The following is a 24035-nucleotide window of genomic DNA, read 5'->3' on the forward strand; positions in this document are numbered from 1 at the left end:
ACTTGTGTTGTTTCCACTTTTTGGCTATTATAAATAAAGCCACTGAGAACATGTAGAAGTCTTTGCGCAGATATCTGTTTTCATTTCTCTTGGTTACATGTGCCTAGAAGTGGGATTGCTGGGTCATATGGTTAAGTGTACGTTTAACTTTAGAAGAAACCGCCAGTTTTTCAAAGTGGTTGTTCTCGTGTGTTTTGAAATAAGGATACAGTGGATTCAGTTTTCAGGTAGTACCTGTGATGCTTACTTAGCATGGTTGTCACCCGGGGGAAACAGATTGACGGGCTCAATCAGAGGCTTCTGGAGACAAGAGAATCCAGCCGTGACTGAGGCTAGGATTCCGAAAGGAGAACTTTTAAGTAAGGGTCCTCTGCTCACTGCCAGATTCCCTCGTAATGTTTCATCCTAATCTGTTGGCACTTCTGGCGGGACCATAAAAGAACAGGCTGCAGAATTCATACACCCCAACCTCTTCATTTTACCCTAGAGGAATCTGAAGCCCAGAGAGGCTCTGTGATTTCCCCCAAAGGCGCACACCCAGCCAAGGGCAAGCCCAGGTCCTCTGACCTGTGACTGGTGTGACTTCCTCGCTTTGTGCTTTTACTGCACGAAATGGCATTTCATCACTCAGCCCATTGTCTACTAAGTGTTAGGTGCTAGAGATAAAGAAATGAATAAGAAATGGTCCCCATCCTCGAGGATCTCAGAGACTGGAGAGGGAGAAGAGCTATTAAACTCTAGTCATTTGCATTATATGCATCAGAATAGATTCAAGGTGTCTTTAGCCAGAGCACGGGGCAAGTCGGATTGGATGGCCAGAGGTGACGAAGCACCCAGACTGGTTACTTCCTGGTGAAGGAAGGCCACGGCCTGTCTCCAGTGCCCACTGGGTGCAAAAGGACAGCCTCTGCCCTCAAGGAGCTCACAGGTAGAATCCAATGATGGAGGCCAAGTTTAAGGCAATTTAGCCAACGGCTGTTGAGCATTTGTTCAATATTAAGCTAGAAATCAGGCACCGTTCTAGGCGCAGAGGAAGCGTGGTGAACAGAGCGCTTTTCCCCAATGTCGCCACAAAATATTAGTGTGAAAAGTGTTCTCTGCATTTGCTTCAGGGTATATCTGTCTGGGAGTTCCCTGGTGGCCTAGTGGTTAGGATTCCGGGCTTTCACTGCCGTGGTCCGGGTTCAATCCTTGACTGGGGAACTGAGATCCTGCAAGCGATGCGGCGCGACCAAAAAAAAAAAAGGAAAAAAAGAATATGGGATTCAGAGTCAATTGGACCTGGATTTAAAGCTCTGACATTTTCTAAATGACTCTGGGCAGAGTATATCTGTCTGGAGGCCTCAGAACTGGTGTTGTTTGTAATTGCTAGTTTCTAAGATGGGGTGGGGGTGGGTGCAGGACCCCATTGAACACAGATTATGGCTTCAGAGGGGAGGGAGAATTTGATGTGTTTGATGCTCCTGCGTGGAAGTCGCCAAGGTGGAAAGCAGTGCTTATTAGGGAACCTGAAATTGTCAGTACCCACTGGACTGCTTAGCCAAGCTCTACTGGGATACTCAGTGCCCTTGTTCAGGGGGATCTGCACGTGCTTTTCGCGGGAGGCAGACACTTCCCCAGAAGGCAAGTTACTCCACTCTTTGGTCTCAGTGTCCCCTCCCTCCCCCTCCTCCCTCCCTCCCTCCCTCTTTCTTTTCTTTTCTTTTCTCTCTCTCTCTCTCCCTTCCTCCCTCCCTCCCTCCCTCCCTCTCTTTCTTTTTCATTTCCTGATGCTCTTCTAATCATGCTCCCAGACAATCTTTTTCATTTGTAAGAGAGGGTCGCTTCAGGACTCGGTAGAGCTCTGTCTTGTTTCCTGGACTCAGCAGCTGCGCAGCTACCCAGGGCCCCAGTGAGAGAGCCCGAACCTTAGGAGCAAACTGCTCGCCCTCAAGGACGCTGCTTCTCCAAACTACAGCCAAGCCGCTTGGAAAAAGAGTACCAGTGACATTTTGCGTTTGCTCCGCAGCTCTCCCCTGTGTCACGATGGAAGAAGTGAGGAAGACCTCCGTCCAGATGCAAAGCCCTATCAAGACTGAATGGAATTCCCGCTGTGTCCTTTTCACCTATTTCCAAGGGGACATCAGCAGCGTAGTGGACGAACACTTCTCCAGAGCTCTGGGCAATGTCAAGAGCCCCCAGGGACTCAGCCCTTCCAGCCAGAGCGGAGATGTGATCCTGAGGAATGGTGAGCATGTCGGGAGAGTGGGGCTGGAATTACCTATCGGGCTATCACTGAAAGACCAGTTCTGATGCCCTCAATGCTGTTAGACGTGTGTATATTTCCTGAAGGCACATCACACTGTCTAGTGAGAAGCCACACCCATTTCTCAGAAGTTTCACATGAAAATGGACACTGTTTAGGGAATTCCCTGATGGTCCAGTGGTAACGACTCTGTGCTTCCACTGCAGGGGACACGGGTTCCATCCCTGGTCGGGGAACTAAGATCCCCGTGAGCCGTGTGGCACGGCCAAAAAACAAAAAGGACGCTGTTTAATCAAATTGATACACCTATTCCCTTATGTCCTCAATCGTGTTAAGTGCTGAGCTCACTACTCAGTATACAGTAAGAGCGCCACAACTGTTCATTATTAGCACCATTATCTGTACTATTATTATTATTGTTACTACTACTTCTGTCTGACAGGTCAGGAACACCAAAGGACTTGTGATAAGAGCATGCGTGTCCCCCGCGTGTACACCCAGCCTCCTCTCAATTAATAGTGGGTGCTCTGGGGAGCAGGGCCAGGGCCAGAGGGAGGCAAATGAACTGTCTGGCAAATGAACCTCTCCCCACCCTTAACAGCATCAGGGGTGTCTATTGCACAAGCTCTTGGGTCATTTTTTTTTAATAATAAGCATTCTTTCTTTTCAAAACACATTTCAAGACAGCTATGTCAAAAGGCGCCGCGCTCACGTGCTGAATGCCTCCAAGTGGGACCTCTGCTTTCAGACGCCAACACCCTGGCTGGCCAGACTCTTTCAGTCTGGGCAGGGAGTGGGTGTATTAGCTGATATAGCTTTTCAGAATTTGCTTCTCTCCCAGAAATAACTTTTCCAGTCAGGTGACGTGATTTCCTCAGAGACTCTTGGGACTTCAGGAAACATGTGGAAGGGGGTGTAGCAGCAGCAGATCCTAAAGGAAACACTGGGCACCAGGGGCTGGGTGGACAGCGGGGAGGTGTGCTGTCTAACGGTGTGCTGAGCGCTTTAGAGCAGCGGCAGGAATGGCTGTTTGGGGAATTGACATGCGGTAAGTGGGATTCACAGGATCTAACTGACTCCTGGGAAGGGTCAAAACCACAGGCTCTTCATGCCTAGACAAGTCTGCTCACTTTGGGTATTTGACTCTGGGTTAGTTCTGAACACTTTGGCTTGGATATATTACAATCCCTTCGTTGTCAGCGCCAGCAGTTCATAGTCCCTCACTTCTTCTATTCTGCTCGCCTTGTAAACCCAACCTGAGATAAAACCAACTCTTGTCTTATTGTCACATCTCTTCGCTTCATTTTGCAGCAAGACTTATAACTGGTGTCCATGGACTCTCCGTCCTCTTCCTCTCCTGCTCTCTTGAATCCACTCCACTCTGTTTTTCATCCTCAACACTCCTTGAAACCACTCTTATCCAGGCTAGCCGGGGACCTCCACTTTCCAAAGCCAAACGTTCCTTCTCTGTCCTCATCTTAGCTGAGCCATCGTCAGCAACGTTTGCTGCAGTCGACTGCTCTCTCTTGTAAATACCTCCTTCACTTGGATTCCATAATGTCACACCCTCATGCTTTTCCTCCTGGCTTCCTGGTTACCCTCCTTCTGTCTCCTTTGCTGGATGTCCTCTCCTCTTCAACGCTTCAACTCCTAAACATTTGAGGGCCCCAGAACTCCGATCTCAGACAATTTCTCTCTCTACACTCACTCCCTAGGGAATCTCTTCCAGTCTCTTGGTGTTAAATACCATCTATATAAATACCGCCTGTGCGCTGGTCAATCCCAAACGCGTATCTCTAGCCCAGACTGGATTTCAGACCTATCTACACAGCTGTCTACTTGATACCTTCATTTCACAGAGCTAATAGGAATCTCAAACCAAACAGGTCCCAAGCTGAACTCTTAGTTTCCCCGTCACCCTGCTCTGTCCATAAGTGGCAGCTGCATCCTTCCAATTAATTGGAGTCATATTTAACTGCTCTCTTTATCTTATATCCCACATCCAATCCTTCGAACAATTCTGTAAGTTCTACCTTCAAAATATATCCGAGCTCTGACCACGTGTCCTCACCTCCACTGCTGTCCCCTTGGTCTGCGAAGCCGTCTCCACACGCTTGCCCCGGATTTTTTTTTTTTTTTTTTTTTGTGGTATGCAGGCCTCTCACTGTTGTGGCCTCTCCCGTTGCGGAGCACAGGCTCCGGATGCGCAGGCTCAGCGGCCGTGGCTCACGGGCCCAGCCACTCTGCGGCATGTGGGATCTTCCCGGACCGGGGCACGAACCCGTGTCCCCTGCATCGGCAGGGGATTCTCAACCACTGCGCCACCAGGGGAGCCCCCCCGGAATTTTGCAGCAGCCTCCTCACCAGTCTCCCTGCTGCTGCCCTTGCCCCACTTCAGTCTATACCATTAAATTGAAAGTCGTACCATATGACTTTTCTGTTTGAAATCCTCCACTAGGTTCTCATCTCACTTGGAATCAAATCCAAGGTCTTTAATGGGGACCTTCCTGGCCTGGGCCCCTGTCATCTTTCTGCTCTCATATCTTACCACTTCCCACCTCCCTCACTCCAGTGTAGCCTCCTTTCTCTTTGTAGAACTTGACAAGTACAGTCCTGCCTCAGGCCCTTTGCACTTCCTCTCCCCTCTTCCTGAAATGCTCTTTCCCCAGATAAGGGCATGACTTCCCCTTTCTTCATTCAAGTCTCCATTGGAATGTCATCTTTTCAGACAGGCCTTCCCTGAACGATCTATTTAAAAAATAGAAGTCCCCACCCTGTCACTCTCTGTCTTACCCTGTTTTATTTCTCTTAGCATTTGTCACCATGTGGCATATTATATATTTATGTGTTTCTTAGCTCTTCCTACCCCCTAGACTCTGAATTCTGTGGCGGCAGGGACTCAACCGGTTAACTGATGTTTTCCAAGTACCCAGCCTAATGTCTGACACCTGGAAGGTGCTCAATAAATATTTCATGAATGAATGAAATTGTGATTTGTAGAGCTCTTTTTTAAAAAAAAAATTATTTATTTATTTATGGCTGCATCAGGTCTTCGTTGTGGTGCGTGGGCTTCTCATGGCGGTGGCTTCTCTTGTTGTGGAACACGGGCTGTAGGTGTGTGGGCTTCAGTAGTTGTGGCACAGGGGCTCAGTAGTTGTGGCTCGCGGACTCTTAGCGCAGGCTCAGTAGTTGTGGCACGCGGGCTTAGTTGCTCCGCGGCATGTGGGATCTTCCCAGACCAGGACTCGAACCTGTGTCCCATGCATTGGCAGGCGGATTCTTAACCACTGTGCCACCAGGGAAGCCCCCTGAAGTTGTGACTTGGATCACAAGGTGTTGATTCTGTCAATTATGGAGTCACTGTAGAGAGAGATTCATTTGGTGTATGTCTTTAGAACCAGGCAGCCTGAGGCGGGGCCTGCTTCACCATTGATCAGCCGTGTGATCTCAGGGCACAGCACTTCATCTTTCTGGGCCTCCGTTTCCTCATCTGTAAAGCTGAGTATTATTGAACTAGAGAAGGAATCGATGAGATAACGCATGTCAAAGGGCACATAGTAAATGCCATGTAGGTGGTAGTTGCTTTTGCGGTGGTGGTGTGAAGGCTTGACGCATGTTTCTGAATGGCTACAGTGGGTACGAGGGCCCACCTTCAAAACATCAGGATCAAAGCAGCAGGCCCCTCCCGTCAGCCCCCAAGTTGTCCAGGTGCTTCTGCTGAGTGGCTGCTGCCCTGTTTCTTATGCCTTCTGACTTTGCTCTGTATTCTGTGAAGCCCCTGCCCGCCAAGGGAACTTGGACATGGCCTTATATCTTGCCCAAGCCAGCCTTCCCAGGCCAAACAGAGAGGCGGCTTTCTTCTCCACCTACCTTCTGGGTTGTTGCATTTTCCATGAGAGTCTCACAGATCCCGGGACTGTGAAGATGTGTCTCCCTCGCAGCGCGTGGTAGGGGCTAGGCCAATGTTCATTCGTCTAGCTGCTTGAACTGAAATGAAGGAGAAAGTCCGTCTTCCTGAAGGCCTCTCTTATCGCAGTTAGGAGTCAAGTTTCTCATAAGCTCTGCTGCCTCCGGGGAGGGTCCTCTGAAAGAAGGCAGGTCCCCAGTTGTTCTCACTGGAAGTGTTACATGAGATGCACGTAGCTTCGAAGATAGTGGGAAATTCATTACTGACCCTTAGCATCCTCTCAGCCTCTTCAGGCCAGTCCCAGGCTGCCTGGCCCTACTGAAGCCTCAGCTAAGCCACACGGAGAACAGGCTTCCATTCATGGGCTCCCATGGCGGGCTCACCCACATTCTAAGGGTGCTCTGTCAGGCAAATACGCAAAGCCCAAACACTGAGGCCCGTATGGCTAGGAAATGCCGTTGAACTTCCTGGCTGCTTTTCTCAAATCAAAGTTACTCTTTTATTTACTTAGGTATAATTTATACTGGCCCTCCTTGTAGAAAAGAAAACACAAGCTGAAAGTATCTTTGAATTATCTCCCTTTTAGAAGGACGTTGGGGATTTTAGAGTAGGTAACTCGAGAAGCTTCAGAAGTTACTATTTCTGGGGTCACGGTTCTGGTACACTACCACCCTGTATTCTTCCTATCCCAGCCTCGAGCCCAGCCCTAGGCCTGGCAACATGCTCAAGGGCTGCTGAGAAGAAGGTATACGTACAGCCTGAGCCCTCAGAGGTCTTTTATAGCCAGTCTCCTTCTCTTGCCCCCTCCAGAATCCAGTCGGGGTGGGGAAGAAACGCTGGATTTCTTCCTTCCTTCCTTCCTTCCTTTCTTTCTTTTTTATTTAAAAAAATTTTTTTTAAATTGAAGTATAGTTGATTTACAATGTTGTATTAGTTTGAGGTGTATAGCAAAGTGATTCAGTTATACATATATATGGATCTATTCTTTTTCGGATTCTTTTCCCTTATAGATTCTTACAAGATATTGAATATAGTTCATAGAGTTCCCTGTGCTATACAGTGGGACCTTGTTTTTTATCTGTTTTATATATGGAAGTGTGTATCTGTTAATCCCAAACTCCTAATTTATCCCTCCCCCCTTTTCCCCTCTGGTAACCATAAGTTTGTTTTCTAAGTCTGTGAGTCTGTTTCTGTTTTGTAAATAAGCTCATTTGTATCATTTTTTAGATTCTACATATAAGTGATAGCACATGATAGTTGTCTTTCTCTGACTTACATCACTTAGTATTATAATCTCTAGGTCCATCCATGTTGCTGCAAATGGCATTATTTCGTTCTTTTTTATGGCTGAGTAATATTCCATTTGTGTGTGTGTGTGTGTGTGTGTGTGTGTGTGTGTGTGTGTGTGTGTGTATCTCATCTTCTTTATCCATTTCTCTCTGTCCATGCACATTTAGGTTGCTTCCGTGTCTTGGGTTTCTGTTTTAGTGTGAATATCTACATGAGGTATAGTCATGCTAGTTGTTTATGGCCCCTGTGAACCCTGATGACTTCGTGTCTTCCTTCCCAATGAGGGAGAGGACTCTGCACTAACTTACAGGGAGCCACACTGGCTGCCAGGTGCTGTGCTGTAACTGCATTCACTTCAGTCCTTTAAATCCACTACAACTGATAAGGGTAAACAGAATCTATGGTGTTAGGAGACAGGAGAGGGGTTACATTTGGAGGGGTTTAGTGATGGGAAAGGGGGCTGAGGAAGGCTTCTGGAGTGACCGTCATATTCTGTTCCTTGATCTGGGTACTCATCACCCAGTTTGTGAAAAATTTTTCCCCCCAGCTGCACGCTTATACTTGTGCATTTTCCTACATGCGTGCTGTACGTCACAAAACCACTTTACAATGGGTATTAATAGCTTCACTTTACAGAGGAGGAAACTGCATCCCAGAGAGGGTAAGTGATGGATGGGTCACACAGCCCAGTGAGTGATAGAGATTGAAGCCCAGAGAGGGTAAGTGATGGGATGGGTCACGCAGCCCAGTGAGTGATAGAGATTGAAGCCCAGGTCAGTCAGACTCCAGAATCAGTCTCTTGACTATTCCACTGTGTTGCCTTTGTAGACCCTGACGACACCCCAGCCAGAGAGTTAATGCCTATTAGGACTCTCACTAATAATGTTTATAATGACTAATATTTATTGAGCACTTCCTGTGTGCCAGACCCTTTGCTAGGGGCTGTCACGTGAATTATCTTACTGAATCTTCAGACCAACCTATTGGTTAATTCTCACCATGCCCATTTTCCCGGTAAGAAAACTGAGGCTCAGAGAGGCAAATGACTTGTCCAAGATTCCACAGCTAGTAAGGGGCAGCTGTTCACAGCCAGATCATTTGATTCCAGATACTGAGCTCTTAGCTACTTTCAAAATACTAGTACACTTTCTATGTTTAATCTCCTATTTTCAGTTGGGAAAGGGAACCTGGATAATCAGCAAAAGACTAGGTAACCCAGGCAGGAGGCCATGAAGGAGGGGGTGGGACTGAATAGGACCCCCCCCCCCGAACTGGGTGCCCTGGAACAGGACTGTCCTCCATAAGCTGTCTCTGCCTCTGGTGTTATTTCAGCCGTCGGCTAATACAAAGAATATCCTCTTTGTTTCTGGGATGAATGAATCAGGCAGGTCAAAGTTGGGACCTTCGTGGGGCAAGATATGTGTGTGTGTTCAGAGGGATCTCGGCTTCAACTTCATCATAAAACAGCATTTATATTAAAGGTGGAGACGGGACAAAGAAGGAGGAAAAGATGGGTGGAAGGTAATCGGGAAATTATTTCACAGCTGTGACAGGTTCACTGAGTCAAGTGGGTTCATAAATTTTTACTTAACTAAATTTTTCTAATCACAAAAATAATGTGTCAAGTTTTGAAACTTTAGAAAACACAGAAGCATTCAGGACACAAAACCACATGTGCATCTATGTGCACATACTAAGTTTTACAAACTAACATCATTTTGCACATCATGGCTTGTAACTTGGTTTTTTTAACCGACAATAAGCCGTATGTATCTTTATTGCCATTACATGTTCTACTACAACATCATTTTATGGCTCAAGAGTATCCTTTTTATAGATGTACCAGATCTATTAAAATTTTCAGACATTTAGATTGTTGCCAGTCTTTCACTATATGTAAATATCACATCGAATATCCTTGTAGCTCAATTTTTGCAGGCATCATTGCTTATATTCTTAAAATAAATGGCTGTAAGTAGAATGACTGCATCAGAGTCCACTCAAATTTTAGGGTTTCGATAGCTACTGACAAATTGCTCCCAGAAATGTTATGCCCATCTGCCCCCCATCCAGCCACGGGAGTGTGTGAAAGTGCAGGCTCGCTGCATTCTTGCAATTATGGGAGACAGAACCAGTGAATGAAGTCTGAGGCTGAGAATCAGTCAGCTCTATACCTGCTAGCTATGTGTGGCCTTAGGCGAGTTCGTTTAACCACTATTTTCTCATCTGGGTTCCTGTGAAGCTCACGGGAGACGCATCCAGAATGCTAGATAAAGAGCCTGGCCCATAGTAAGTGCTCAATAAACAAAAGCTCTTCTAGACGTACGTTCCTGCCCACCTCTGATGGATTATTTCTGGGAATGTACACACCAAGCCAAGGCTTCTGAAATCTCTCTCATAGCCAATACCTACTCCATCCTCCACGTCAGCCCCGAAGGGCTGCGGCTGCCACTGCTTCCCAGACGCCTTGGCTTTGTCCTTTCCTGCCCTCCCTTCTGTGCTGACTGAGGGCAAGGAGCCTCCTCAGGCCTCATGCATTACCAATTTGCTTTTTCCTGGTTGATTCTGTGGAGTGTTGCAGACCAGGGGAGAAACCCGTGAATGTGAGCCTACACTTCTTGAGTGCCTACTAGGTCCCGGACACCATGCCAGACGCTTTACATGTATTGTCCCCTTCCATCTCACAACAGCCCCAAGAGGCTCCGAGACGGGAGGGGACATGCTCGGTGTCACACATATAGGAGGTGGCAGAGCTGGGATTGGACTCCCAGCCTGTCTGGCCTCAAAGTCTGTGCTCTTAGACCCTCTGCGTGCTGCTCTCGTCCACAGAGAAGGATTTAGTGGGGACTGTGTGTGTGCGTGTGTGTGTGTGTGTGTGTGTGTGTGTGCCAGTATGCCTGTGCACGTGTGAGGGCACACACGTGGGTGTGCCTTCATTACAGTAACGTTTAGTCAGGGCCCACTCTGTGCCAGGCACTGTGCAAGTTCCTGAGTATGTGATGGTGAACAAAAGAGAAGGGATCAGTCCTTCTTAGAGCTTACTGGCTAGTGGGGAGGACCGATAGTGAGGGAAGGAGGGCAGGAGGGAATGGAATCACAGGTTAGGCTTATGCCACGGAGCGGTAAGCAGGGCATAGTCACAGAGTAGCAGGCTAACACCCTGGACATTGGCAGCTCAGGGAGAGCCTCTCTGAGGGGGTGACATTGAAGTTGGTGTGTCCAGAAACTAGTCTGGAACGGGAGACGGGACCACCACGCAAGGATAGAGTGGAGGGAGGGTCCTCTGGGGTGGAAGCAAACTCTGATGCCTGGAGGTGCTTTCTAGAAGGTTCTGGGATTCTCAGCAGTGTCTATGGATGGCATGGGTGGTGCCTCTGGGTTTGCTTAGGACGCCAGAGAATAGCTAGCTATTTTCACCCTAAAAGGGCAGGGTGGGAAATGGAGACTTGCGCTCTCTGAACAGGACCTGGTCTTAGGACCAGAGGCCTCAGGAATGCTAGAGGCATGGATGGGACTAAGAGGCTGGGGCTACATGTTCAGAGTTGGAGTAGAGGGGATGGAAGCCTTTTGTATTCCTACTGAAAGAAAAATCCAGCCTGGGAGGGAGGGGGAGGGACAAAATAGGAGAAAGGGATTAAGAGGTACAAGCTACTAGGTACAAAATAAATAAGTTACAAGGATGTAATGTACAGCTCAGGGACTATAGGCGATATTTTATAGTAACTTTGTATGGAGTATAATTTCTAAAAATACACCTGAAACTAAAATAATATTGTAAGCCAATTATACTTTAATTTAAAAAAAAGACTAAAGCCGCATCCACTTCAAGACATCACAAGATAGGAGGTGGTTAACATTTCACAAACACTGCCTAGTGTCACCTTGAAGGAAAAGAAAAAGAATGAGAAAAATCCAGCCTTCCCTAAGTGTCCCCAAAGAGCTCCTTGCCCGCTCTCCATTCATTAGTGTAGGTTGGGGTTTGAGAAGGCAGCAGAGTCTTCCCTAGGGCTCCCTCATCTCCCAAGTAGCTAAGAGGGGGATCTTGGGTAAGGAAGTGTCACCAGGGCCACTTCTAGCGGTGGCAACCGGGAGCCACTCCAGCGGTCCCCAGGATAGATGGCCGTGGTTGTTGGAAGCTGTTTGCCCAAGCAGCCTGGGAAAGAGGCCCACCAAAATCTAGGGTCTCTGCTCCACGGGACACCGCACCCAAGCCTGCTCTGGCCAGGTGCTTTCCCCAGGCCACCCAAGGCCCGCCATTGGGTTGCTGTGAATTCAGGATTGGACCACATACTCCAGCCAAACTGTGCTCTGGTGCACTCAGTGACCAAGCGTGACCTCGGCCAGAGGCGCGCCACCCACTCCCCTTAACGTTTCACTCAGAGAATTTTGGAAGGGAAGCAGTTTTTAAAAATATTCAAAACACGCTGGGGCCTTGCCTTCCACTTTTCAAGTGTTCAAAACCTAGGTCCTATGTATGAGATCTGTAAAGCCAGTTCAGATGGAAACTGCCCAGTTATCAGAGGCTACACATTGTTTCTCATTTTTGCTTCGGACATGTTCTGTACCCTCATTCAATATGAAGCACAAACAGTGATTAGCCTAAGTCAGCTTAATCACTCTGTTTGTGCTACACAGCGCCCTGAATTGCTACTAGCCCGCAGATAACAGTTTTCAAAAGTAACATCCATCCCCAGGAACAAATCTTCATATGCTTCCTTGCCCTTGGCTTCATTAAAAGTAGCCACCCATCGCCCATCTCTTGTGAACGCTGGGAAAAGTTGGGCAGAGTATCTGTGCCGTGTAGGTTAGGGCTTGTTTTGCTGTGGTGGTGGGTGGGACACTCCAGTATCACTGGGCTGACCTCTCAGACAAAATCCAGGCAAATTGAACATTCAGGGGCACTGGGACAGGTGCAGGAGGGGGGGGAGGGGGCCTGACAGCCACACCCACGCGCCCCCTGCATTATCTTGGATAGATAAGAACCTCCAGGCTTTAAGCGCCATCTGCCAGAGTTCGCTCTCTCCCTCCACCCCTCCTCCTGAGTGGGTGTTGAGAATGGGGAAAACGCCCGTCCATGTCATGGGCTGCCCGAGACGCTTCGAGAACTCTGATTCAGCAGCTGTTAGAGGCGCAATTTGAACAGTGTCTCTGAGACCAAAGGAGACTCCATCCCCACTAGCTTGTCCACAAGAACTTTGCAAGAAGAAACTGAGTTGCTGCTTGACCTTGAGCATTTTGCTTTCGCAGGAAGCACTTCCCTACCCATCACTGATCCCTCCAGCTCAGATCCCTACTTGGCTAATCTGCTTGGCTAACTTGGTCCAGTCTGTTAACATCCCCATGCCCCAGACCTCTCTTGAAAGTGGGGTTTCAATCCCTAGAGTTGTGTGATGCAAACAAGTATTAAACCCTTTGTAAAGTTCTGTGGAGTCCTCCTATTCGGTGTGTTCCAAGCACCAGCTATAAAATAAAGCCAAACAACGGCAACAAACAAACACCAATCACCTTTAACCAAGTAATTCTACTTCTAGAAAAGTTTCCTTGAGGGGCTAGTTGGACAAGGGATGTACTGCCTTATGATGGGATACCTGTAGCCATTTAAAAAGCTGGTGTTGGCTCTATTCTTTGCTATGGGAGGATGTTTGCGATATTTTAATAATGCAAAAGCAACCTTGGAAACAATATGTGATGTGAAAACAATGCATACATGAATAGAAACAAATCTTAGGAAGAAGTACACCTAAAGGTAGACAATGGCAGTCTCTGGATATTATGCTTAGAGTGATTTTTTTTACAATTAAAAAATAGTATATATTAACCAGAAATAAATTAAGCTAATTCCATTTTGAAAACAATACATAAAACTGTCTTCTAAATCTTTCCTTCCCAGATAGTGGCATGCCTCCAAATCAGTGGCGTTTCTCTTCTCAGTGGACAAAGCCACAGCCGGAAGTATCTTTTGCAAATGGTGCCGCCAGCTGCAGCTTGAGTGGATCTGGTCCCATGGCTGTGGATCAGTATCCAGTGTCCCTGACCGGGAGCCCTTCCATTCAGCCTGGCGAGCCGAGGCATTTCTCCTCCCTCGCCAGCTCCAGCTTCCCAGAGCTTGGCTACCCTCATGCCTTTTCCACTGGGCACTCGGTTCCAGAGACCCAGCCTGATGGGAAGTATGAGCCCCTCCTGAGTCTCCTCCAGCCAGAGAGATGCCTAACCCATCCTCAGGAATCTGCCTCGTGGGAGGATGGCAACTCTGCCCAGACGGCCGGAAGCATGGGATTGCTCTTCAACCTGCCTTCCGGCTCAGCCCACAGTAAGGAAATGCCTCCAGATGCTTGGAGGATTGCCTCTGATTGGTTGTGGTTGAGAGTGAGTTGGCGTGAGATGGGAGGTGAGGACGACTTGCTGCCACTCCAGCTACGGGGCTTCTGAGGGATAGAATGTTTTGCTTAAGTTCCGTCTGTCTTCACTAGGCTGCGTCGATAGTCACCGTTTAACGACTAAAGGGTTGCATAGATAGCCAGACAGATGCACTTGGCTCAGAGTATTCACCCTGGTCTGCTGACTTGGACTTACCCTAGAAAAATGGGCTGCTGCCTAAAATCTTAGGGTCCTGCATTCACCTCACTGTGAGCTGCCGAATAATCCATTTGTAAGACAGAACTCAGGGACATACCTACGGGCTCAAAACTCTATCCTCCAAACAGGTTGGCAACTTGCAATAATGCCAGACCCCTAGGCAAGAACAAGGGCCATCTATACCATCCATCTGCTCCACACATTAAAATTCAAAGTGACTGGAGGCAACCCCCTTGCTGCCTGGAGAGCGTCACGGTGCCTGACTGTCTGGGGCTTCTGCTCCCAGACCCACACCCCTCCACAAACGAAAGCATCCTTAAGGCTCATTCACCATTTCATTTACTCACTCACCCGACAGATATTGAATCCTCTGGCTTTCTGTACCCTAGATGAATTTTCTTTCCAGCTCCCTGGTCCATACGTATCTGGTTCTAGTGTTCCATGCCTGAAAGAAATTGCTAGAAGCTGCTTTTACTTCCGAACCAAGTATATATATTGCACAAAGGGCCTGTTCAGTCTAGCCCTACCCAGGTCAGGTGCTATGCTCCATCCTAATGTCGAAAACCAATTTCCCATTAAAATACCACACCATCATTCCCCCAGTTTGATTAGGAATGTACCTAAAGAGTAAATCATAAAAATGTCATGCTTGGGAAACCTATGAGAATTCCCACCCTAGTCCTCTCTTTCAAAAATCTGCTCCTGCTGGATTCAGAGGGACAGATGAGGCCAACTGTGTATATATGCTTGTGCACACACACAGCAGAGCCCTGTCTCAACAGATGGTTAGAACACAGATGGCTCAAATCATCACCTCCCAGACATAACAAGCCCGTGCAGTTCAAATCCAATTCAGCAAAGATTTAGTGAGCATCTACTATATGCCAGGCACATCATGGCAAAGCCACCATGCAGGCATTATCCAATTCCTGAAAGTTCTAGACACATTCTCAAACAAATGTTGATCGCTAAAGTCTCGACTGCTACCAACTCTTCAGACTCTCCTACTAATGCAGATATCTGTTGGATTAATTGGTGACCGATGGTCCAGGATCTGTTGAGGAAGTCAGTGACCCTTGATCAGAAACACTGCCTGTAACATGGGAACAAAACCCACAGGGCCTTCAAAACAGAAGCTTCTCTGTTTTTGTAGCAACTGATAAAATGTCAGGTGTCTATAAATTGAGGACCAGGCGATTTGGGGTTCCCTGAGGGGCTTCTGGGCACTTTCTAACCCAGTCCCCGATTTCATTCCCAATCATGTTTTCTATTTTCCTAGGTAAGAAAATCTATTTCTCCCCTGATGGTGGACCTGCCAGTTCCAGCCTTGCAGTTGAAAGTAAGTATCTGCTTCTGCCTTTGATAACATGTCTCTGTATCCTGAGAACAAGCTTGTAGCATAAAAACCAGGATCTCCCACGCTCGACAGACACATCAAGGCATTTTTATGGGTATCATGACATTTGTTTCTAGTTTTTGTTCCTGAGAATTGGGCTGCCCAGACCTTTTAGTCATGTCCAATTTTGTCATCATCGTGTAGATGTGGATAAAATCTTTTCATCATGGTCAATATGTTCTTTACAAATGTAGCAATTTCTCATGGAAAACTGCCCTCCTGAGGGAATATAATAGACTTCATGGTTCCCCAGTGAAGAGGGAAGGTGCTAACTTAGCCGTGTGGCTCCAAGTACATCATTATAGTAACTGCTTCCCTTTAAGGAATAAAGAGCTGGTATTACAGCCTTAAAATGCCCTTTTAATACCAATAAAAAGACATTTCACACTTGCTCTGTGAATAAAGTTTTTTCAGTAACTCAAAAAAAAAAAAAAACAAACCCAAGATCTCCAGCAATTGAAATGACCCCCATTTCTACTTAGTATTTTCATCCCTAGAATAGGTTTCATTTTGGTCTCAAAGAGCCCGTGCACTTGGTATCTTGTAAAATGTCTTGCCCATTTTCTAATTTGGCTATAAAAGCAACTCTATTGAGTTCTTTGCGCTGGATTTAAGTGAGATAACCAAGGTGACGCAGGAAAATGAACAAATTCATGAAGGTTAGCCTGCTCTTTCCCAGATGTTCAGTTTTCAGCCTAGAACATAGGGCCACCCCGGGACTCTGCAGTCAGAGAAAATGCCACCTGATACCAAAGGCTAGGAGTCTGTCTGGGCCCACGCTCAATTTGAAAGTGATGTCAAATGAGGACAGTCTCAGGGGTTGACATGAGGATTTTCATGACCTGGTGTCGAATCCAGCTTCATTACTTACTAGCTTCAGGAACTTAGCCACGTTTCTTCACCTGCCCATACCTCAGTGGCTTCATTTATAAAATGATGATTAAAATAATGCCCACCTCATCAGGCTTCTGTGAGGATTAATTGAAATAATATATGTAAATGCTTAGAATTTACATTCTAATGGGAATTAGCTCCAGTGAGCCTGGCACAACATAAGGCAGCAAAAAGTGCCTTTCGGGAGGGCATCCTGTGTGCCTTCAGCTGTTCTCCTGCTGTGTGTTTGAGAGGCATCAAGGGAAGAGCTGCCACCACGGCCCCAGATCTCAGGCACTTTACAGTTTGGTGTGGAGTGAGGGTGAGCACGGTATATAGGCCTCCCTAGGATGTCCGGTCCTTGAGGGCCGAGGCTTTGAGGGGTGAACCGCCCCATCCTTAGCACCTGCGGCAGTGCCTGGCGCAGAGGTCAGTACATATGTGTCAGATGAATGAGTGCACAGATGCTGGAAACAATAAAAGAACATCGAAAAAGGAAATGGTAAAAATCTGTCTGCCAACAGAGTACAAATTAATTTTGTTTGACACCATTTTGTAAAACAGAAACAAGCAAGGCGCAAATCACCCTCAGGGAGGAACTGGCGGTGCCCAGGTGAGGAGGGAGATTTAAGGTAGCGCGGCTTTGTCAGGCTTCATGGAAGTCTCCGCCTGAGGGGATGAGCTCTGCTGGCCTTCTAATGAATGATATCAGGGTTATCAAGTCTCCTAAGTACTTGTTAAGAGTTTATACATTTAAAAATTATAAGCCTTAGAATTACGAAAAACTTGATGATTTCCGTTGTTCACAGGCCCAAATTAACAGCAGCACCACCTGTGGCTGTGAGTCAGCTCCCACATACTGCATCCCGCTCAGTCCCCACAACGACCTTGTGATACGGGTATGAGGACATCCTAGGTGCCCTATACGAGAGGTAGCCAGTAAATAGGGATTGACTGACTGAATGAAGGAATGAATATGCCCATTTTATAGATGAGGGGACTGAGTCTCAAACAGGTGAAAGGCCTTACTCGCCTTAAGATCACACAGCAGCAGGCAGCAGAGGTATTCTCTCTCTGCTCTTGCCGTGTCCTACAATGATCAGCATCGAAAATTACACGAAACATAAATCATCAAAACAATTCCAACTTAAATCAAGTGTACAACAGTGAAGATTAGCAACTGGTACGGTTGTTTCACTGTATATGGGTTCACTGTCCATCTGTGGCCAGGACACCATCCTGGAATAAGAGGAGTGGGTGCAGAAGACTTGGAAAGCATGCAAAGGAGCAGTATTACCTTGAGAAAGGGCCAAGGGGATGAGCCTTCCATGCAGAGAGCAGTTGACAGGAGGTGGGGAATGGGTACCTGGCTATGCCAATAGCCCCCATCCCCATTGGCTAAGCTGCAGCTGTGGCTTTGGGCAGAGGAGGCAGCAGGGCGTGGGGACGGGGAAGTGGGGTGACTCCCTAGGTGGATAAAAGGACCAGGAAACCCCTTCAAAACCCATGCTCTTAAGAGAGCACACTGCCAGTTTCTCCATCTTACCTGGTGCTGAGAACCACAGGGGAGCTCGTGAAATGCCATCACTTCCTGGTTGGTAGCTTTGGCGTGGGACTTGGTCGCCTCTTTATATGTTTGATTCTTGATATATTTTATATTGACCTGATTTGGGTGGGGGCTTGGTTTTTTTTGGGGGGTTTGTTTTTTGTTTTTGCCCACGTGGCTTGTGGGATCTTAGTACCCCGACCAGGGATTAAACCCAGGCCCTGGCAGTGAAAGCGCTGAGTCCTAACCACTGGACCACCGGGGAATTCCCATATATTAACCTGATTTTGAAGTGAGCTGGATGAAACTTTCAGGAAGGATTTTGGTAGTTCTGAAAGATTTCCTCTGTGAGACCCCAGATAAATATTTGTCAAAGGAAGGAAGGAAGGCCGAGTCCCCTCCTTCCCCTCCAATATGGCCTAGTCCCCTCATGCAGGTGTCCCACACCCATGAGGTAGAGACCTTGTGGAGAGAAGAGCGATCTGCTGGAAAGGTAGTCAGTTGGAGAGACCTTTCTGGAGGGGAATCCCCAAAACTGCGGTGCCGAAATTTTTAGTGAATTTGATTTTTTTAATCTGTACAAATAGACACTGATTCCTTGTACATTTCTTCAGTTTTTACAGGTAATAATAATATTGACATTGCTATTTGCCAGACACGGTGCTCTTTTATTTACATATATAAATCTAATAGTGTATAAAACTGTCTTGGTCCCTGCTCCCCAGAGAGTTAATAGTCTAGTGGGGAAGGTAGACTCCATCAAAAAAACAATAAAGAAGACAAAACAAAATATTTGCAAGTTACGGTAAGTATGAAGGAAGCATACCAAGTGTTGAAATAGAGAAAGATGGAGGCCAACTTTGGATAAAGTGGTCAAGGGAGGCTTCTGTGTGGAAGTGATGTGCAAGCAGGGACCCGAATGAAGTGAGGGATGGAGTGAGCTTTAGGAAGAGCTGGAGTGGAGATGGAGGGAGCTGCCCTGCCCAGGCCCGGAAGTGAGTGAGGAACGGGCCAGAGCCCAGCCTGGAGAGGTCGACTGGGGCCGGGTGACACAGGGCCTTCTGGGTCATGGTGGGAGGTTGGATTTTCTCTTCTAAGTGACCCAGTGAGCCATGGAAGGGTTTGAAGTGTGAGCCAATTTGCATTTATTTATTTTAAGTATTTTTACAAATTTTATTTATTTATTTTTGGCTGCGCTGGGTCTTCATTGCTGCGCTCTGGCTTTCTCTAGTTGCGGCGAGGGGGGTGCTGCTCTTCCTTGCGGTGCGCGGGTTTCTCATTGCAGTGGCTTCTCTTGTTGTGGAGCATGGGCTCTAGGCACACGGGCTTCAGTAGTTGTGGCACGCAGGCTCAATAGTTGTGGCTCACGGGCTCTAGAGCACAGGCTCAGTAGTTGTGGCTTGCGGGCTAGTTGGTCCGAGGCATGTGGGATCTTCCCGGACCAGGGCTCGAACCCGTGTCCCCTGCATTGGCAGGCGGATTCTTAACCACTGCGCCACCAGGGAAGCCCCCAGTTTGCACTTAATAAGGGCGCAGAAACCTGCTGTGGAGAGGATTGACTGGAGAAAGGGATGAGAAAAAAGAGACCAGTTAGGAGGCCAGAAGCATAGGATGGTAGCCTGGATCAGATGGCAGCAGTGGAGGCCAAATGAAGTTAATGCATTTGAGATCTATTTGAGGGGGGTTAGCTCTTTGGTTTCCTGCTTGAGCAACTGGGTGGATATATGTATGGAAATGAGGAAGACTGTAGGAGAACAAAACTCTGACCACGTTCAGTCTGGGTGCCTACAAGACATGCAAGCGGATATCCCTCTTCAACAGTTGTGTATGTAAGTGTGGAGTTCAAGAGGGGAGTCTGGATAAACTTCTGAGATTGTTCAGTATAAAATGACATTGAAAGCCATTGAATGATCACCCAGGCAGAGAAGAGAGAAGGGCAGAGGGCAGAGTCTTGGAGTGTGCCAATATTTACAAGTTGAGGACATAAGGACCCAGAAGATGATACTGAGAAGAAGCAGTCCCTGGGTGGGAGGAGAGCCAGGAGCGTGAGGTGTTACAGAAACTCAGAGAGGAGAAAGTTCCAGAGAGCATGATCAACTGTGGCAAAGGCTTCCGAGAGATCAAATAAGAGAAGACCAGGGAAATTTCTATTGGATGTGGCATCAGAGATTTTGATAACCTAGTTAAGAGCAGTTTTCGTTATAGCGTGTGGACGGAAGCGAGGTTGGGTGGGTTGAAGAGGGAATGGGAGATGAGAAAGTGGAGACAGTAAATGCCAGTAGCTTCTCGGAGAGCTTAGCATTGAGGGGGGTGAACAGAAATAAGGTGGTAGCTACGGAGACTAGTGGAGTGGAGTGGGTCTTTTTTTTTTAAAGAAGGCAAATATTACAGCCTATACAAAATGAAGAGATGGATGACAGGAGGATGAGGATAAATTCGTGGTTGAAGTCACTGAGAAGTTTTTTTAAAATTTTTTTACATCTTTATTGGAGTATAATTGCTTTACAATGGTGTGTTAGTTTCTGCTTTATAACAAAGTGAATCAGTTATACATATACATATGTTCCCATATCTCTCCCCTCTTGCATCTCCCTCCCTCCCACCCTCCCTATCCCACCCCTCTAGGTGGTCACCAAAGCACCGAGCTGATCTCCCTGTGCTAAGCAGCTGCTTCCCACTAGCTATCTATTTTACGTTTGGTAGTGTATATATGTCCGTGCCACTCTCTCGCTTTGTCACAGCTTACCCTTCCCCCTCCCCACACTGAGAAGTTTTGAAAGGGACATGTGGAAGTACTGACATTTGCTAAGAGGAGGGGACCTTCTGCCATTGAAAGCAGACAAAAGAAGGAGAATAAGGACACAGATGCAAGTAGATTTGCAGGCTTGTTTGTGGGGAGTCTGAAATGTACTAATTACACGATTTCTCTCTTCTCAGTCAACTATGAAGGCTGAGATCACCAGTTTAAGTGGAAACAGGCTTGGGTGACTTTTGCCAGTGCTGTTGGGTTAGTGTAATGCAGAGAAGGCAAACGGTGAGGTTCATCCAGGGTTGAGATTCTGATGAGTGAGTGCGATGGGTGGAGAAAGAGGAAAAGGAGTTGAGGGTATTTGCAAGCGAGTGATTGTAACAAGGGACCATGGCGTGTAAGCTGCTCAAAGAAGGAAATGGAGGCAGATGGGAGGTGCCGGGTAGTGGAGGTTGATGGATTGGAGGATGAGGTTATATAAAATGCGGTGATAAGACTACGTAAGCCAATGACATTGGGACATGGTGGTTGGAGAGCGGATGTTCGAAATTGAGATGGCAAGGATGCTACCTGTGTAGGCCATGATGAGGTCTGGCGTGTGACCAGGGCAAATGGCTGGCTGAAGTGGCATGAAGTAAAGATCATTAGAAGGTGAGGAGAATGACAAGAGCCATGGAAGTGAGGCAAGAGAAGAACCAATAGCTCCCCACACCACGGGTACTGTTTATATCCTCATTCACAGATGAGAACATGGAGCTTTAGGGAGGTTAAGTCACTTGCCCAAAGTCAAGGTAAGTGTCAGCGTCAGCTTTCTCTGTCCTTGGTCTTACCCACTAATCTAAGCTGCAGCATGACCCCACAATAATTCTACTCCCTATAAAGGCACTGCCTCTTTAACAAAATAAGAGCTAATATTTATTGAACATATCTGTGCCACACACTGTTCTAAGGGCTTTACATGTGTGTAACTCATGTAGGAGGTAGGTATCATTAGTATTCCCATTTACCAGTTGAGGAAAGTGGGGCTCAGATAGGCTAGGCAACTTGCCCAAGGTCACACAGCTAGGAGTGGTGAGGTAGGTCAGAATTCAAACCTGGGCTCCTTGGACCCCAAGCTGGCTTCTTTCCTCATCATGCTTATCCTATTTTTCAGAAAGCCAGTCTCCAGAGAGAAGAAAAGATCTGTTCTTTTACTGAACTCCGGTTTAAAGAAGAGAATTCCTTTTTCCAAACCTGCTTATGGTTTTCTACTGAGAATCCAGAGGGTCTAGAGACATCGCCGTCCTTATCTCTTTCTGCCACAAAAGAGCACTGAGTCCAAAGCAAGTTTCTGTTCTCCCTGAAATTCTATACTTTTCCTTGGCACCTATGCCCCACATTAGGTTTTTTTTTTTAACTTTTTCAGCATATAAGATGGTTAAAAGAGATGTTCCGCGGTGGGGAGCATAGAGGCTCACACCCCCTGCACCCACTGCCCTCCTACTTAGAAATCAGCCGCCTTACCCTCCATCAGCTGGGTCTTCCACATCAAGACTGATGGCGTGGTACCCGATGGGGTTGTCCCACTCTTCGAACTGAATAGAGGTTCCAGGAACAGCCTGACACTTTCTAGCCTTAACCAGGATATTTCCAACTTCCCTCTTGCCTCTACAAAAAGCAAAATGGAAATGGGGTAGGCAAGACCCACTGAGAGTGGCTGGAGTCTGAAAGGAAGCTGAAAAGGTCTCAGGCTGGGCCTGATGAACGAGATAGTCACCCGGAAAATTCGATCCCTGAATTCTAAAAAAGTGATTCCAAATAGAATGGCTGAGCAATCTGAGAAGTAACTTGCAAGTCGTTAGTAAGCAAACCACGCCATCCCAAGTGGGGCCTAGAATGAGCTCTGTATCCAGAACGGTTCTTGGATGAGTTGCAAGACTTGCTGGCTGCCTTCCCTCTGAGGAGGAGGTCATCTGCACCTGACAGCCTTCTGCAGAGGCCCGCCTGGCTGCCATGAACACGGAAGCTTTCCTGTAGCTCTTCCGCTGTTGGTGACATCGGGAAAAATAGTAACTTTCTTTTCAGCACAGAACCGTTGGGGCCACCATTGTGGATGCCCACGTGGGTCCAAGACTTGGTAGCAGGACTTCCCTGCAGATTGTTCCAGATGAGATGACAAATTTCTCCAAACTCATTCATCTCTCCGATCTGATAGACAGCTCATGGTCCGGTGTGAGCTCGGTACTTAGCCCTGACAACCCTGGAGGCCCCTGCCACCAGCGTTCCCCACGCACACCCCAGTTGCTCCCGTGTAACAGCTCAAAGGGTGAATAATCAAACGACATGTTTGGATTATGCTATTCTTAATTCTAAATTCTTTCACATCCATGATCTCATGCAAACTTCTCAGCAACTCTAGGATTGACATGATTATCTTCACTTAATACATGTGGATACTGAGGCTTAGAGTTGGCCAATGACTTGCCCAAGGTCACACAGCCAGCGCTGGAACCCGGGTCTGATCTCGGGGCTCTTTCTCTCCACCATAATATTTATCAAAGGTTACCATCAGGGCGGCTCTTGGATATTTTGTTCTCCCATCTGCTATGTAAATAAAGACCACAGCTCTTGCACGAGTGAATTGGTAACTTTGGCAGTAATACAGTAATTCTCTTGTCTCGAGCAGTTTTTCCAGTGTGCTACATAGGTTTCCGAGATTTACTAAGAGAAAAAAAACTTGACCAGTACATTTTCTCTCAGTTATTTGCCTTCAAAAGCCGTGTTCTATTTTAGGTGATGGTTGGGAAAATTCAGGGTGGAGGCTGATTCCAGCACTTAAACAAGTGTGTGTTTATCTTGGCTCGCTGTAGAAAGATTCATCTGTTAGAAGATAACATGCCCATCAGAACTGAACTCAATATGCTATTTAGGGAAAAGAAAAATGATTCCAAGAGGGCTGGCATTTTGTGTAGCCTGGGTAATCTGATAATATTTCCCTGCAAATCCCTCAGCCTGGAAGCTCTTTCTTGAATAAAGTTGAAAGCAGTGATCAATTTTCCCACGTTAATAAAGAGGGAAGAAAAGGTCTCCTGCCTCTGAAAGACCCCTGCTCCTCTGAGACAAGTAAATCCCTCCCCAGATCATCTCCTTAATCCTAGACTTTGGTTTCTGTCTTTCTAGATCCATCCTTTTTAACTTTCGCACCTCACTTCCAAAAAGGTAACTTGAAAAGCATTTCTTTGGCTCACTTTGGCATTTTGCTCTTGCTAATTGCGCGCGCGCGCGCGCACACACACACACACACACACACACACACACACACACACACACACACCCAGCCCCCTGTGTTATCTGTAGGGTTTCATCTACACTCCTAGTTGATAATCTTGTGAGATGCTAGTTGGGGAGGGGGTGGAATTAGCAGATCGATCAAGGTTTGAAACTGGAAAGTCAGGCCCAATAGGGCTACAGCCC

At 47.1% G+C, this 24035-nt stretch overlaps 1 protein-coding gene across 1 annotated transcript; it reads left to right on the top strand.

Moving 5' to 3' along the window:
- The first annotated feature begins 2016 nt into the window (after positions 1–2016).
- Positions 2017–23161, top strand: VGLL1 (vestigial like family member 1). Its single transcript, XM_004278745.2, has 4 exons — positions 2017–2227; positions 13333–13752; positions 15298–15357; positions 21736–23161. The coding sequence occupies exons 1-4, from the start codon at positions 2026–2028 to the stop codon at positions 21777–21779; spliced, it is 726 nt and encodes a 241-aa protein (XP_004278793.2). The 5' UTR covers positions 2017–2025; the 3' UTR covers positions 21780–23161.
- The last annotated feature ends 874 nt before the right edge of the window (positions 23162–24035 follow it).

Source organism: Orcinus orca, chromosome X (assembly GCF_937001465.1).
Source record: "Orcinus orca chromosome X, mOrcOrc1.1, whole genome shotgun sequence".
NCBI lineage: Eukaryota > Metazoa > Chordata > Mammalia > Artiodactyla > Delphinidae > Orcinus > Orcinus orca.